Source organism: Vipera berus (genome assembly GCF_964194415.1).
Source record: "Vipera berus genome assembly, chromosome: W".
Lineage (NCBI taxonomy): Eukaryota > Metazoa > Chordata > Lepidosauria > Squamata > Viperidae > Vipera > Vipera berus.
In genome coordinates, this window is record NC_138210.1 from 2294357 (window position 1) to 2311645 (window position 17289).

At 47.2% G+C, this 17289-nt stretch overlaps 1 protein-coding gene across 1 annotated transcript in view; it reads right to left on the reverse strand.

The window, feature by feature from the left end:
- Positions 1 to 452: 452 nt before the first annotated feature.
- The window catches only part of LOC308676839 (serine/threonine-protein kinase tousled-like 2), a gene marked incomplete at its 3' end in the record, with an annotated part of 74495 nt that continues 57658 nt past the window's right edge, over positions 453 to 17289 (reverse strand). The window contains exon 8 of the mRNA XM_081342874.1: positions 453 to 500. Within this exon, the coding sequence (XP_081199000.1) occupies positions 453 to 500 (48 nt within the window). The remainder of the gene's footprint in view (positions 501 to 17289) is intronic.

Sequence of the window (17289 nt, forward strand, 5' to 3'; positions counted from 1 at the left end):
CGTTCAGGCCCCTAGATTGGTTAAGGTGTTCCACCAGAAGCACCCTGGTAAACCCTCGGGAGGGGGTCGAGGGGAAGCTGCTGCTCTCCTTAGTACTTGTATGACTTCTATATCTTGCCTTCCAGGAGGAGCCTTGGTAGGAGGGGCCGACTGTCGAGCCCTTCGGGTTCGACATACTTACCGGGAGAGGGATTCAGCCGCAGCCCGCAGCCCTCAGCAACAGCAGCGGCCACGCCCACACTCGTCAGCTGTCCGGCGGGCGAGCTGCCGTGCGACGCCGAGAGCCCAGCCGCTTCCAAGCTCCCCAGCTGGTCGGCGGGCGAGTAGCCGTGCGACGCCGAGAGCCCAGCCACGCCCACGCCCTCCAGCTGTCCGGCGGGCGAGCGCCGGACCCGCGGGCGTGCTGCGATCTGAGAGGCGGCTGAGGGCAGTCGTGAGTGGCTGCAGGAAGGCTACGCCGGGGCAGCCAGCCGGGAGATGGTCCGCGCCGGCACAGTAAGCTGACAGGCGGGCAGAAACTGTTACCGGGGCTCGTATCGTTCAAGCAGCTGAGAGGCGGCCAGGGATGCCCGCTTGTTCTGAACCAGCCAACTACCGGCCTTGTAATAAGGCAAACCCCTATTCAAACAGTAGAGACTGGAGAGCGTCCAAGGCTGAAAAGCGTCTGCCAAGATTTATTAGTCAATTAACAGAACAAGAAACAAAAACACTGGAACTTGAATCCTCAAGCGGAAGGGTTGCTTTCAGCAACCAGCCCTTCCCCAAACACTCCTTTTATTCAGAGTTCAGGGCGTGGCCTCCCTCTGCCTCCTCCCGAGGAGACCCGCAGCCTTTCTCTGCTTGGTCCTGCTCGACTGCCTCCTGCGTCGGGCGTCCTTGAACAGGGCCAGCTGTGGGTCATCATCCTCCGCACTATCGGGCTCACGCAGCTGAGAAGAGGGCCCCGGCTGGGAGCTCTGCCAAGCCTGCAAGCCATCATCAGCCGGTTCATCTCCCACACACTCCTCCTCCCCCTCATCTGAGTCATCCGATACATCTGAGCCGGCTGCCGGGCCCACAGGCTGGCCCTGAGTCACAACACTATCCCGCACCGCAGGGCCCTTCCCCCGGGTCTGCCGATCCGGATGCGGTCGGGATGGGAACTGTTCGTGAAAAGCAGTCACCAACGCAGGGGCATGAACGGCGGTCGCGTCTTCCCATGTGAAGTCCTCCGGCCCGTACCCTTTCCACTCGATCAGGTACTGGAAGCGACCTTTCAGCCAGCGGGAATCCCTGATGCTGGCGACCTCGTACTCGGGGGTGCTGCCGCCATCACGAGGTCCTGATGGGGGAGGTTCCGCTTGGCGAAGTGGACAAGCCGGTTGTTCGGGGACCAACAAGGACCGATGGAAGACGGGGTGCACGCGCAGGGAACGTGGCAGAGTTAAACGATAGGCGACCGGGTTGATGACGGCCTCGACTGGGAACGGTCCAAGGTAACGGTGGTCCAGCTTCCTCGCCGGCCGAGTGGATGGTAGGTTCCTGGTGGACAGCCAGACCCGATCCCCCACCGATAGTGGAGGCGTATCCCTTCTCGACCGATCGGCGAACCTCTTGTAGTCGGCCTTGGCCTTCTCCAGCTGCCGTCGCACCAACCGATGGATCGCCTGTAACTCCGCCATGAATTCGTTCGCTGCCGGCTCCGGTGAGTCCACGGGAGAAAGGGGGAAAAACCGGGGGTGATAACCCACGTTGGCCAAGAACGGTGTCATCTGCGTGGAGGTGTGCTGCGAGTTGTTAAAGGCAAACTCGGCTATGGCCAAATAGTCCACCCAATTGTCCTGCTGCAGGTTAACGTAGCAGCGCAGATACTGCTCTAAGATGCCGATGACCTTCTCGGTACCCCCGTCGGTCTGAGGATGATGCGCGGACGAGAGGCAAACCTTAATGTCCAACGCCCGCATCAACTCCTGCCAGAAGTGGGCTGTAAACTGGGCCCCCCTATCGGAGACGACTCTATCGGGAAGGCCGTGCAGCCGGAACACCTGTTGGATGAACATGCGACTAGTGGCGCGAGCTGACGGTAAGCCGCGACAGGGGATGAAGTGTGCCATCTTGGTCAGCATGTCCACCACCACAAACACTGTCGTGAAGCCGGAGGATGGGGGTAGATCCGTCAGAAAGTCCATGGACACAGCCCCCCAGGGTCTCTTGGGTGTTGGCAATGGCTGCAGTAAACCGGGCGGGGCCCCTGTCGCTGACTTGGCCTGCCTGCATGGGATGCAGGAGGTGACATAAGACTGGACGTCGTGTCGGACTCGGGGCCACCAGAAGGTACGGGAGACCAGGTTCAGAGTCTTGAACAGGCCAAAATGCCCCGCAGCCGGGTTATCATGACACTGGCTGAGGACGAGTCCCCTGAGTGGCCCTCCCGGAACATAGAGCCGGTCACGATAATACAGGAGTCCATCCGTGACCGACCAAGGCGAATCTGGCCCCACCTCTTCCTTCCGCTGAGCCACCCACGCCTCCTGCTGCTGCGCCTCCCGGATCCGAGCCCGTATATCCACCGGCTCCCGCACCGCAGCAAAAGACTCGACGGGGATCACGGTCCTGGGCGGAAGCTTGTCTTCCGCTCGGGTGTACTCAGGCTTCCTGGACAGAGCATCCGCTCTCTGGTTGTGCCCGCTTGGTATGTACCGCACCCGGAAGTCAAACCTCGCAAAGAAGAGGGACCACCGGATCTGGCGTTGGTTCAAATTCCGAGCGGTCTGCAGGCTTTCCAGATTCTTGTGGTCCGTCCGGACCTCGATTTGATGCCGCGCCCCCTCCAGATGATGCCTCCAAGCCTCGAACGCCGCCTTGATGGCCAGCAGCTCCTTCTCCCAGATGGTATAGTTGCGCTCCGAGGGATTCAATTTCCGGGAGTGATACGCGCAAGGGAAAAGGGTACCGCTGGGCGTCGTTGCCTGGAGTAACACGGCCCCAATGGCAATGTCGGAGGCGTCCGCCTCCACGACAAACGGCCGTTGCGGGTCAGGATGCTTCAAGATGGGCTCCTTCATGAAGGCGTCCTTCAAAGCCTGGAACGCCTGTTGTTCGGGGGCGTTCCACTGGAACCGAGTCTTCTTCTGCAGGAGCCGGGTGAGGGGGGCTGTCAAGGCAGCAAAGCCAGGGATGAATGTTCGATAGTAGTTGGCGAATCCAAGAAGTCGCTGAACATCCTTCACGCGACGCGGGGGTTGCCAACTCTGCAACGACTCAACTTTACTCGGTTCCATGGCGATGCCCTCAGGAGAAATGCGGTGACCCAGGAAATCGATGGTCACCTGGTAGAACTGGCACTTCTCCAACTTGGCAAACAGCCGATGTTTCCGGAGGCGCTGCAGGACCTGACGGAGATGCTGATGATGCGCTTCACGCGACGGGGAGTAAATCAGGATGTCGTCCAGGTAAATCACGACAAACTGGTCCAACAGATCCCGAAAGATGTCGTTCATAAAATGCTGAAACACAGCGGGGGCGTTGGTCAGGCCAAACGGCATCACCGTGTACTCGAAATGTCCATAGCGAGTACCAAACGCCGTCTTCCACTCGTCACTCGGCCGAACCCTGACGAGGTTGTAAGCTCCACGCAGGTCCAGTTTCGTGAAGATCTTAGCCTCCCGGAGTCGGTCCAAGAGCTCGGGGATGAGGGGCAGCGGGTAGCGGTTACGCACCGTGATGGCGTTGAGTTTCCGATAGTCACAGCAAAGCCGTAGCTCGCCCGACTTCTTTTTGACGAAGAGCACGGGCGCAGACACTGGCGAGGACGAGGGCCGGATGAAACCACGAGCCAAATTCTTTGTCAGGAAGTCCCGCAATGCAGCCAACTCGGGCTCCGACATGGAGTACAAACGCCCCACTGGGAGAGGCGCATCAGGGACTAGATCAATGGAGCAGTCGTAGGGCCTGTGCGGGGGTAATTGGTCCGCCTCTGACTCGCTGAACACGTCAGCAAAGTCGGACAGTTCGGGAGGCAAGGAAACCCCTGAGGAACCCTCCACCTGGCCGGCACAGATATGGCGGGTGTGGTCCACGCACTGCAAACTTGGGAAGGTGACCAAGTTCTGAGACCAATAGATCTGTGGATCATGCGCCCGGAGCCACGCCAGTCCCAAGACCACGGGGAAGTGCAGATCCGAAGTGATGTAGAACTGGATGGCCTCCACATGGGAACTGATGGCCATACACACGGGTTGCGTGGCGGCCGTAATAGGCCCGGACAGGAGCACTCGACCATCAATAGTCTCCACTAGCATGGGCGGATCCACCGGACACTGGGGAACAGCCCATTTGGCCACAAAGGCCGAGTCCATAAAGTTAGTGGTAGCCCCAGAGTCAATTAAGGCATGGACCGGAATCCCCTCTGGCTTGCCAGGAAGGATCAGACGTGCCTCCAAAATCAAATGCCGTGGAGGTTCACAGGCACCGTCGGAACGGCGTCGCTCGGCGTGGTCGTTGTGAGTCGCCCGATCTATCACACCGTCTAGATCGGGCTCGGGCCGTTTCCCGACAGCAAAGTAGGGGACTTTCTCGGGGCAGGCTTGGTCACTGACGCCCGCTGACGCTTCTTCGGGCAAGAAGCAGCCAAATGTCCAGAGTCCCCACAGTAAAAACACAACCCCCCCGATCGTCGTCTGTCCATTTCCGTCACCGAGAGACGGGACCTGGCGGCACCCAGCTCCATTGGCTCCTCCCTCTGGACTGGGGGCTCACGCACAACAGGGGCGGCAGGGGTCTGTGGGGTGGCACGGCGACTCTTTCGCTGCTGCAGCCGGGCATCGATCCGCAGACAAAGATGGATCAGCCCATTCAGGTCTGAGGGAATGTCCACGCGGGCCAGCTCATCCAACATCTCCTCCGACAAGCCATCCTGGAAGGCATCCACGAGCGCAGCCTCATTCCAGGCGGAATCCTGGCTAAGCAGCCGGAAATCGCTGATATAGGCCTGTAGGGGGCGCTGACCCTGCCTCAAAGCTTTCAGGCGTCGGGTGGCGGTCTGCGCCTTAATTGGGTCCTCGTACATGAGGCGCATATGGTCACAAAACCCCCCAAAGTTATCCAACAAAGGGCTAGGCTGTGCCAGCAGAGGCGTGCCCCAACGAGCTGCATCCCCCGACAGAAGGCTCAACACGAATCCCACCTTATCTCGGTCAGTGGGGAAATCAGCTGCTCTCACGCTGATAAAAAGCTGGCATTGTCCCAGGAAGGCAGGAAACAGTTCTGGATTGCCAGCAAATTTATCCGGCATAGCTATCTGACATTTCCTCCTGGGTGGGGGTGCAGCATGTACCTGAGCTTGCAGTTGAGCCACCTGAGCTGCCAACAAAGTGAGTTGCTGGGTGAGCTGAGCATTCTCGGCACGAAGCTGCTCCATCGTAGTAATAAGGGGTGGGAGGCTGAAAGCAAACTGTTCTGAACCAGCCAACTACCGGCCTTGTAATAAGGCAAACCCCTATTCAAACAGTAGAGACTGGAGAGCGTCCAAGGGTGAAAAGCGTCTGCCAAGATTTATTAGTCAATTAACAGAACAAGAAACAAAAACACTGGAACTTGAATCCTCAAGCGGAAGGGTTGCTTTCAGCAACCAGCCCTTCCCCAAACACTCCTTTTATTCAGAGTTCAGGGCGTGGCCTCCCTCTGCCTCCTCCCGAGGAGACCCGCAGCCTTTCTCTGCTTGGTCCTGCTCGACTGCCTCCTGCGTCGGGCGTCCTTGAACAGGGCCAGCTGTGGGTCATCATCCTCCGCACTATCGGGCTCACGCAGCTGAGAAGAGGGCCCCGGCTGGGAGCTCTGCCAAGCCTGCAAGCCATCATCAGCCGGTTCATCTCCCACACACTCCTCCTCCCCCTCATCTGAGTCATCCGATACATCTGAGCCGGCTGCCGGGCCCACAGGCTGGCCCTGAGTCACAACACCGCTGATGGTCGCGCAGCTCGGTCAGCTGAGCGACGGCCCAGAACATCTATGGACGCCCGCAGAAGCAGCACAACACTTTCTGGAGCTGACGACGGCCTGGCGGTTGTGGCTATGGGCGATGGTTTTACAGACCCGGTGGCTGTTACTTCGGGCACGCCGGCAGCGACGCGGGGTGCTGAACAGCTGCGCCCGGACCTTGGGGGCTGCCAAGGGGTTATGGGTGTGGCGCGGGGAGATGCAGTGGTGGCGGGGCGCACGCTCAGGATGTTAGGAGGGGGGTGGGCTTGTACTTACCTTCACGCTGGGAAGCACGGTGCCGGTGGAGGGAGCTGGGCGTGGGTTGAAGGAGTAGGGGGGTGGAGTATTTACGCAGGCCAGGCGGATGCTGGTCTGCACGGGGGAGGGGTGGGGCCTAGGGGTGGGGCTGCTACCTAGTTACAGGTTTGGAATAAAAGGTGCGTTGAGAGCGTGTGGCTCTCAACGCTGACTTTATTAATGCTTGGAGATCCTGATATTAAAGGTGCTCTCTGCAGTCATCCGTACTTCGTCATGGTTTTTCCTGAGTGCCTGTTATTCCCGGCGGAGACGAGGGTTTGACAGGGACATCACGTCGAGGGCATCACTGGGGTGGTTTGGGGTCGAAATAAAAAGCTGGGTATCATCAGCATATTGGTGATACCCAACTCCAAAACCACGAATGATCTCACCCAGCGGCTTCATATAGATGTTGAACAGGAGAGGCGAGAGAACCGATCCCTGAGAAACTCCACAAATGAGAGGTCTCAGGGTCGATCTCTGCCCCCCTGCCAACACCGACTGCGAACGTCCCAGAAGGTAAGAGGAGAACCACTGGAGACGTCGCAGCAGGATACCATGGTCGATGGTATCAAAAGCCGCTGAGAGGTCTAAAAGGACTAGGACAGAGGAACAACCCCTGTCCCGAGCCCGCCAGAGATCATTCACCAGCGTGACCAATGCCGTCTCCGTGCTGTACCCGGGCCTGAAACCCGATTGGTACGGGTCTAGGTAGTCAGCTTCATCCAAGAACAAAGGGAGCTGCTGAGCCACCACGCTCTCAACAACCTTCGCCAAAAAGCGAAGGTTGGAGACCGGACGATAGTTGTTTAAAATTGATGGGTCCAACGCAGGCTTCTTGAGGAGGGGTCTCACCACCGCCTCCTTCAAGGCGGCGGGAAAACTACCCTGACTCAAAGAAGCAGTAATCACTGCCTGGAGCCAGCCTTGTGTCCCATCCCGGGCTGCATACGTCAGCCAGGAGGGGCACGGGTCCAACAAACACGTGGTGGAGCTCAGCTTCCCCATGATCTTGTCCTCTTCTTCAGGAGTCACAGGGTCGAACTCTTCCCAGATTAAATCGACAAGGCCGCCCGTATCCTCATCGTCAGACTCTGCCCAGTCGGAGTCCAGACCGGTCCAGATCTGAGCGATTTTGTCCGACAGAAATTGACTCAACTCCTTGGCTCGACCCTGCAAGGGGTCCTCCCTCACCTCCCGATTAAGAAGAGAGCGAGTTACCCTAAACAGTGCGGCCGGGCGATTATCTGCGGACGCGATGAGAGTGGCGAAATGGTTAGACCTCGCCACCCTCATCGCCACGAGATAAGTTCTCGTAAACGACCTTAGTCGTAACCGGTCGGATTCGGATCGGCTGGATCTCCAACAGCTCTCTAGGCCCCGTCTCCGACGCTTCATCTCCCGGAGCTCCATGGAGAACCATGGAGCCCATTGGGATCTGCGCCGGGTCAAGGGCTGCATGGGTACAACTTGGTCGAGTGCCTCTGTGGCTGCCCTTTCCCAGGCTTCCACTAGGGCATCGACCGAGCTGTGAGCAAAGGAGGCAGGTGGGGGCCCCAGCGCCGTCTGGAACTGCTCAGGGTCCATCAGGCACCTTGGACGGAACCATCTGATTGGCTCAACAACCCCACGATGGGGAGTGGCAAAACGGAAGACCAACCGCAGGAGATGATGATTGGTCCATGACAGGGGTGTAATAATTGGAGACACCCCCCCGAAATCATCTAACCACCGTCCGGATAGAAAAACCAGATCGAGCGTGTGACCCCCCCCCATAAGTTGGGCCCTGAATAACCTGCATCAGGTCCATGGCCGTCATGGAAGCCATGAACTCCCGAGCTAACTCAGATGATCCCCCCAGGGATGGTAGGTTGAAGTCACCCAAAACTATGAGTTTGGGGAACTCAACCACCAACCCTGAGAGGATATCGAGAAGCTCAGGCAGGGCTGCTGCTACGCGACTAGGTGAAACGTACACCAGCAGCAAGCCCAACTGAGCTCTAGGGCCACATCTCAGGAGGAGGGACTCACACCCGACTATCTGGACCATTGTGGCCTCCCGCGGACATAAGGTCTCTCTCGCCACCACTGCCACTCCACCGCCCCTACCCTGAGCCCGAGGCTGGTGCAGCACCCGGAAACCTGATGGGCAAAGATCCACCAGGGGGACACCGCCCTCTGGGCCCAACCAGGTCTCCGTAATGCAAGCCAGGTCCGCATGCTCCTCCTCAACCAACTCACGAATGAGAGGAGCCTTATAAGCTACGGACCTGGCATTAAAATATACCTGGCATTAAAATAAATCATGGTCTAGAATTGATATGATATGGATTTCCTTGGAATTGAAAACGATGATCCAAGAGGTGGAGATACAAACTAATGTCTGGGCAGATCACAACCCAATAAAAATGATTTGGAAAGGAATTAAGAAAAAAACCAAGATGGTCCCTGAATAAATCTATATTGAAAGAAAAAGAATTTTTACAATTAGCGACAAAGGAAATGGAATTTTCCTTTAAAATAAATAAGAAGGAAGAAACATCACTTCAAAATGTTTGGGACACGGCTAAAGCATATTTCAAAGGGTTGGCTATAACCTACACTCCTAAAAAGAATAAAGAAAAGAAACAATTACAGTTAAGGCTGAGGGAAGAACTCAGAAAGCTAGAATCAGAATTACAAACAGATCCACAAAAGATAATACTTAAGAAACAAATTGAGGTAATAAAGCATAAATTAAATTTGGCCGAGATGGAAATAATGGCTCAACAGATTAAACGGACTAAACAGAACTTCTTTGAAAATGCTAATAAGCCAGGAAGATCGTTAGCATATAGACTGAAAAAAGAAAAAGAAAAAAAAAGATAAATAAGCTACAAGATCCAATAGGAGAATTACAATTCCAACATGATATAATGCAAAAAATCATTAAAGATTACTATGAGACACTCTATAAGGCAGAGGAAATTCCAAAAGAAAAAAATATAGCAGTACTTAAAAAAAGCAGACTTACCTAAAATTCTGGAGAATATTCGAAGCATATTAAATGGAAAAATATCAATGATGGAGATTACAGAAGCCATAAAAAGACAAAAAAGGATAAGACTCCAGGTCCAGATGGTCTACCTGCAGAATTCTATACATCACTACAAGATGTACTAAGTCCAACTTTGAAAGAACTGTGTAATGAAATTCTTTTGAAGGCTAAAATACCAAAGACGTGGACTGAAGCTAATATTACTTTAATACCTAAAGAAGATACTGATTTGACACAAATAAAAAACTATAGACCAATATCATTATTAAATGTAGACTATAAAATCTTTGCCTCGATAATGGCAGAAAGAATTAAGAAATTTTTGATTGAATTCATACACACACATCAAAATGGCTTCTTACCCAAAAGGCAGATAAAAAATAACTTAAGAATGATCCTTGATGTCTTAAGAGTATTATGAAATCCATCCAGGGAAACAGATGGCGTTAATATTTCTTGATGCACAAAAAGCGTTTGATAATCTAAACTGGCAATTTATGTTTCAGCAACTTGCAGAAATGGACTTTGGGAAAAATTTTATAAATGCAATCCAAACAATTTATGACAAACAGACTGCTAGAATAATTGTAAATTGAGACTATATAGAAAATTTTAATATTAAAAAAGGTACAAGACAGGGATGTCCGCTATCCCCACTGCTATTTATATTAACGTTGGAAGTACTGAATAAAAATATTAGACAAGACACAGAAATTAAAGGACTGGAGATAAAAGATGAAAAATATAAATTACAAGCATTTGCAGATGACTTGGTTTTTATATTGGAAGAACCACGTGAAACAAGCACGAAATTGCTGGGGAGAATAGAAAAATTTGGAGAAGTGGCAGGCTTAATAATAAACAGAGAAAAGACTAAAGTGTTGACAAAGAACTTAACAGAAAAACAGAAAACTCAACTTACAAAAAAGACAAATCTTCAAATAGTTAAAAATGTTAAGTACTTGGGAATCTACTTAACAGCAAGATGTATAACAGTAAAAGAAGATAACTATATAAGATTGCTAAAACAAATAAAATTGGATTTGGAAAAGTGGAAAAACCTTCAACTGTCAATTCTGGGGAGAACAGCTACAGTAAAAATGAACATTCTACAGAAAATACTTTTCTTATTCCAAACGATTCCGGTAAGATTAGGAAAAGCTTTTTTTTTGACGAACTGAATGCAATAATATTGAAATTTATCTGGCAAGGGCAAAAAGCGCAGATTAAAGTGAAAATGTTACAAGAAGCTAAAGAAAGTGGAGGATTTGGTCTCCCGGACTGGAGGTTATACTAAAAAGCAACTGTTTTAACATGGCTTAAAGAATGGATAATGCTTAGAGACAAAAGACTATTGTACCTAGAGGAGCATGACCTGGAGATTGCTTGGCATTCCTTTGTGTGGTATGGAAAGAATAAAATACACAGATACTTTCAAAATCATTTTATAAGGAATGCACTTTTTTTAGAATGGGAAAAAATAAAAGAAAAAAATTATATTAAGATACCTGAATGGCTTTCAACAATGGAATCTTTTGCTTACCCAAACTTAATTAACTATGATAAAGTTGTAACTTATAAAGATATATTGGATAATGAAGGAAAACTGAAAGATAGACAAGATTTACAACAACAAGGTATTGATTTAGCATGGTGGCCATATTAGCAAATTCAAACGAGATATGAAAAAGATTTAAAACAATGGGATTTTATAAAGAACAGACAGAATTTGATCAAATACTGTTAAAAACAGATGAAAAGTTGATCAAGAAACTTTATAGATTTCTACTTAATCTAAACATTGAAGAAGAACAAGTAAAAGAAACAATGATAACATGGGCAAAGAACTTTGGACATTCTATAGAATTAGAAGAGTGGCAAAAACTATGGGACAGAAATATTAAATTAACGAAAGCCATGCCATATGAAGAAAACTTGTATAAAATGTTTTACAGATGGCATATGACACCGGTGAGATTAGTGAAAATGTTTAAAAATACTTCAAATAATTGTTGGAAATTTAAACAAAGGCCAGGCACTTATTATCATATTTGGTGGACATGCCCTAAAGCAAAAAGGGTTGGGGCTAAGATATGTTTATGGTTGGAAAAGATGACTAAAAAACAAATTGAATTTAAAGCAGAGTTGTTTTTGTTAGGAATGATAGGAGCTAACTATGAAAAGGAGAGCAGATATCTAATATTACATGTATTAACAGCAGCGAAAATTGTATTTGCCCAATATTGGAAAAATGAAAATTTACCAACTGAAGAGGTACTAATTAAGAAAAACTTAGAATGCACAGAAATGGATAGATTGACTTTAGAGATTAAAGAGAAAGAAAATTCAGTTTACTTTAGAACATGGAATAATTTTTATCAATGGCTAGAAAAACAAATTAGAGAGAAAGGAATGTGATATGTAATTTTGAATATATATTAGTAAGAAGAACACTATGGATTTGAAGGGATTTTATTGTGCTTATGATTTTAGTATAAGTTTGACATTAGCAGCTATTTTATATACTGTAGTAACAATTAGTAAACATTTTATATTGATATTTGTATTGTTATTATGTAATCATTGTTTTGTTACTTTGTAATCATTATTTTGTAGTCAGATGCTTTATGTATTTTGGAAAAGTAAAAGCCTCATGTTAAAGGGGAGGGGCAAAAGGAGCCGTGGTGGAGCCTGGGTTGTTGTGTATGAGTCATCATCTAGGAATTATTTTTCTGTACCTTTTGGTTCCTAGTACCAAGACCAGATCTCTTTCTTCTGGAAAGGTATAAAAGGTGGAAGACATCTTTTCTGGTTGTTGCCTTCATCTCTCTACCAGCCACGAAGAGAGATGTGGCCACCCAACTCTATTTTGATCAAAATAAAAGTTGTTTGCTTGCTGAAACCTCGGCTCAGGAGTTTCTTTTGGCTCTTTTAAATTCCTGAGTAATGCTGGGGCAATTGTGAGGCTAGGTGTAAAACCTTACAGATTAATTAACACTGTCTATGATAATTAATCATATTATTATCAACTATTATATCTATTATTGTTATTTACATAAATGTACCCAGACAATATCCTGTTTGCCAAATATTGAAAATGTTCCTGGGGGAAACCCCAGCCCCAGCCCCAACCTTGAACCCAACCTCCCCTTGACCCCAACCCTAACCCTAATACTAACCCTGATCCCACTCTATTCCCAACCCTATAAAAACTAATAAATTTTTTTTTAAAAAAAAAGAAAGCAAGAAAGAAAACGGGTCGTTGATGGGTATTCCAGCATGGCAATGACCCAAAACACATGGCCAAGGCAACAAAGGAGAGGCTCAAGAAGAAGCACATTAAGGTCCTGGAGTGGCCTACCCAGTCTCCAGACCTTAATCCCATAGAAAATCTGTGGAGGGCGCTGAAGGTTCGAGTTGCCAAATGTCAGCCTCAAACCCTTAATGACTTGGAGAGGATCTGCAAAGAGGAGTGGGACAAAATCCCTCCTGAAATGTGTGCAAACCTGGTGGCCAACTACAAGAAACGTCTGACCTCTGTGATTGCCAACAAGGGTTTTGCCACCAAGTACTAAGTCATGTTTTGTGAAGGGGTCAAATACTTTTTCACTCATTAAAATGAAAATCAATTTATAACTTTTTTGAAATGCATTTTTCTGGATTTTTTTGTTGTTATTCTGTCCCTCACTGTTAAAATAAACCTACCATTAAAATTATAGACTGATCATTTCTTTGTCAGTGGGCAAATGTACAAAATCAGCAGGGGATCGAATAATGTTTTCCCCTCACTGTATAACAAAAACATGATGGGGGCTTCCTCAAGAAAGCGATTTGCGGTATAGCTGCAAATCCAGAAAATCTACTCATGTCTGAACCCTTCTGAGTGGTTTTGACTGCCTTTGTGTATTTGCCGTGTACGTATATCTTGTTCTTTCTCTGGACTGCACCTCACAAAAACTGGAAAGAATATATTCGGAAAACGACTGGCTCATCTTATCAAAAGGGCTTACAACTAAAATTGAGGGGGGAGGGGGGCAATCTTCACGACCTTTAGAACCTAATTCCAAGCAAAAACCACTAGATAACCAATCATATAAGGAGGTAGGGAGTAAAGTGAAAGAAGAAAAAAAGAAAAATGTAACAAAGTAGAGAGTGATGGGAAGGAGGGAAATCCCAGTTACAAAGTAGGAGATATAAGAAACATACCCAAGACCCATAAAGGACTCAAATGCCTATATACCAATGCTCAGAGTTTAGGGAACAAACAGGATAAATTTGAAGTATTAGTACATGAAGGTAGATATGATATAGTTGCCATTACTGAAACTTGGTGGGATGAAACTCATGACTGGAAAGTACTGATGGAGGGATACAAACCATTCAAAAGAAACACACCTAAGAAAAGAGGAGGTGGAGTTGCATTATATATAAAAGATCACTGCATCTCTACAGAAATATACAAAAACCAAGGATGAAAACCTCCTACAGTAGAATCCATATGGGTTAATATAATAGGGAGGAAAATGACATTGCTATAGGCATATACTACCGGCTATCCAACCAAGCAGAAGAAACAGATGAACTGTAGGAAACAGTAGTAATGGGAGACTTTAACTACCCTGATATCAACTGGGAAACAAACTCTGCATCAAGTGGGAGATTGAACAGATTCCTAAACAGCTTAGAGGACAACTTTGTCATCCAAAAGGCAGAGGAGGGAACTAAAGGAAAACCTATGCTGGGCTTAATTCTTACTAATAGAGAAGAAGTTGAAGTTGCCAGAACCTTGAGTGAGAGTGACCACATCATATTGGAATTCAATGTAATGCAAACACAAGCAATAGAATATAATCCAACCAGTGTCTTAAAATTTAAAAGAGCTGATTTTAACAAACTCAGAGACCATAAGAAAAATTCCATCGATGAAAATCCTAAAGGGGAAAACAACTCAAGAAGTGTGGGAAACTCTGAAAAATATTATCATAAAAGCCCAGTCCAGCACAATACCACTGAAAAAGAAAAACAAGAAATCCAAGAAGAAACCAGCATGGTTGTACAAAGATATCTCTGATAAACTGAAAAACAAAAAGGATGGGTACAAAACATGGAAAGAGGGACACATAACTAAGGTATAATTTTTTTTTATTTTTTTTTATTTTAATTCCATTTATATCCCGCCCTTCTCCGAAGACTCAGGGCGGCTTACAAGCTTAGCAGTAGCCTTCATTCTATGTATATGCCTGCTTATTAGGGTTTTCACACACACCCCAAGCGGCATTATTACAAAGTCAGCTTAATTGCCCCCAACAATCTGGGTCCTCATTTTACCTACCTCAGAAGGATGGAAGGCTGAGTCAACCTTGAGCCTGGTGGGATGCGAACCTGCACTAATTGCAGGCAGCTGGTGTTACTTAAGGAGGCATTAGCCCACTGCTCCACCAAGGCTCCAATAATATGAATATGAACAGATAGCCCGAATCTGCAAAGATGAAGTCAAGAAAGCAAAGGTTCAGAATGAACAGACTTGCAACAAAAGTCAAAGGTGTTGTGATTCAGTGTCAGCCTGTGCTCCCAGCAGCTGAGTCCGATGAATCTGAGGAGGAGGGGTTTGGAGAGCCTTTGGTGTCAGAGGGAGGCTCTGATGCACTGCAGGACTCTCAGCCTGGCCCCTCCAGTCATGTTCCTCATGAGGCTCAGCTGTGTGAGTAGGTGGTGTCGGACCTAGAGGAGTCACAGCTGAATCTGTTCAGATGCTAGAAGCAGAAGGCAATCCAGCAGAGCAGAGAAGAGAAAATCAATAAGGCAACTCAGTGAGAGGAGGAGAAGGCAGTGAGAAGCCATACCTTGGGACTGATAATAAAAGGGGAAGGTGTGGGCGGGGCTGGTTGCTGAAGGCAACTGTTTGGAGACATTCTAAGCAAATCCTGGTCTGTTCTTGATACTTCTGTTTAACTCGTTTGTTGATTCTTGTTTGATATTTTGATTCATTTATTGAAGGAAATATTCTGTTGCTTTTTTGTTTGAACTGTAAATAAATTTGGGTTGGGTTTTTCCAGCCTATTGACTGTAAAAATAAAAAAGGGGTTGTCCCTGATACACAAACAGGGCCGGTCGTAGGCTGGAACAGAACAAAATGTAATAAAAAAAGTTTCTTTCTACATATAAATAACAAGAGAAAAGTCAACGAAACAGTTGGTCCACTTAAGAGAGAAGATGGCAAGGAAGTAACAGGCAGCAGAGAGAAAGCAGAACTGCTTAACTCATTCTTTGCATCAGTCTTCACGCAAAAAGAAACTATAGGCCAACCTACCAAAAACATAACTGCAAAGAAATAAAAATTGAAATAAGCAAGAAAATGATAAGAGAACATCTGTCTGATCTTGATGAATATAAATCACCAAGACCTGACAGATTATATCCTACAGTTCTGAAAGAGCTGGCAGATGTTATCTCTGAACCATTGTACCATATCTTTCAAATATCCTGGAGCACCGGGGAACTACTGGAGGACTGGAAAAGAACTGATGTGGTTCCCATCTTCAAAAAAGGGAAAAAAACAGACCCAGGAAAGATCAATCAGCCTGATATTAATAACTGGGAAGATACTGGAAAAGATAATAAAAAACCGATCTGCGAACATCTAAAAACAAATACAGTTATAAAAGCCAGCACGGAAAACATGGATCAAATATGTAGATGACACCATCACCATAATAAAAAAGGACCAATTAGAGAACACCCACAGAACCATCAATAACATTTTTAAAGGAATCCAGTTTACTAGAGAAGAAGAAAACAACTCACTACCCTTCCTGGACATCCTGACCAGCAGAGACCACAATAGCAAACTAGAAACACAAGTCTATAGAAAAACCACCCATACTAACCAGGTGCTCCACTACCAAAGCAACAACCCAACCTCCCACAAGAGAAGCTGTGTAAGGACTTTTTTTTTTTTTTATTGAAAAGTTTTAACATACAATTTTCCTTTAAAACCCCCCCTCCCCCTCCCTTCTCCCTCCCCCCCTACCTCTCCCCCCTCCCCCCTCCCCCCCGACTTCCCAGAGCTAAATACAAGGTATATAAAAAAAAACAATCATAAACAACCATATACTAACAACTATAAACTCTAAAATCCATCACTCTCTAGCTTATATAGGATAAAACAAACCTTAGTAATATTGAATATATATAAAAAAACTAAAAGAAAAAAAGAAAAAAAGAAAGAAGACTTATTCAAATGCTACATAAAACTTCTTAACCCTATACTTGTTCTGGATAAACTCAATCCATTTTCTCCATTCCATAATATAGCGTTCTTGCGAGTGATCTTTCAAATAGGCCGAAATCTTCGCCATTTCTGCCAGGTCGGAAACCTTTAAAGTCCACTCTTCTATGGTCGGCAGTTCCTCTTTCTTCCAATACTGACCTATCAAAAGTCTTGCTGCCGTAATAAAATTCAACATCAACTTAGTGTCCACAACTGTAGCATCTGTAATTATTCCCAACAAAAAAAGTTGCGGACAAAACTTTATCCTCTGTTTAAAAATCTTCTGCATGTTCCACCAGACTTTTATCCAAAAAGCCTTAACCTTTTTACAAGTCCACCATATGTGAAAATATGTTGCGTCTTCATCACCGCACCTCCAACATTTAGGCTGATAATTCGGATACATACTTGCAAGCTTTTTAGGATCTAGATGCCATCTATAAAACATTTTGTAAAAGTTCTCTCTTAGATTTTGAGCTTGTGTGAATTTTACGTTCCTCACCCAAATCTTTTCCCACGTGTCCATTGTGATAACTTCCTGGATGTTTTGGGCCCATTTTATCATACAATCCTTAACAAGTTCTGTTTCCGAATCAATCTCTATCAGCGCAAGATATATCCGTTTAATATGTGCGGGTCCCTGATTTCTAATTTGCTTTATCAAATTTTCATCAGTCATTGTAAAACCATTTTTCTGGTCTTCTTTCCACCTGGCCCGTAACTGAGT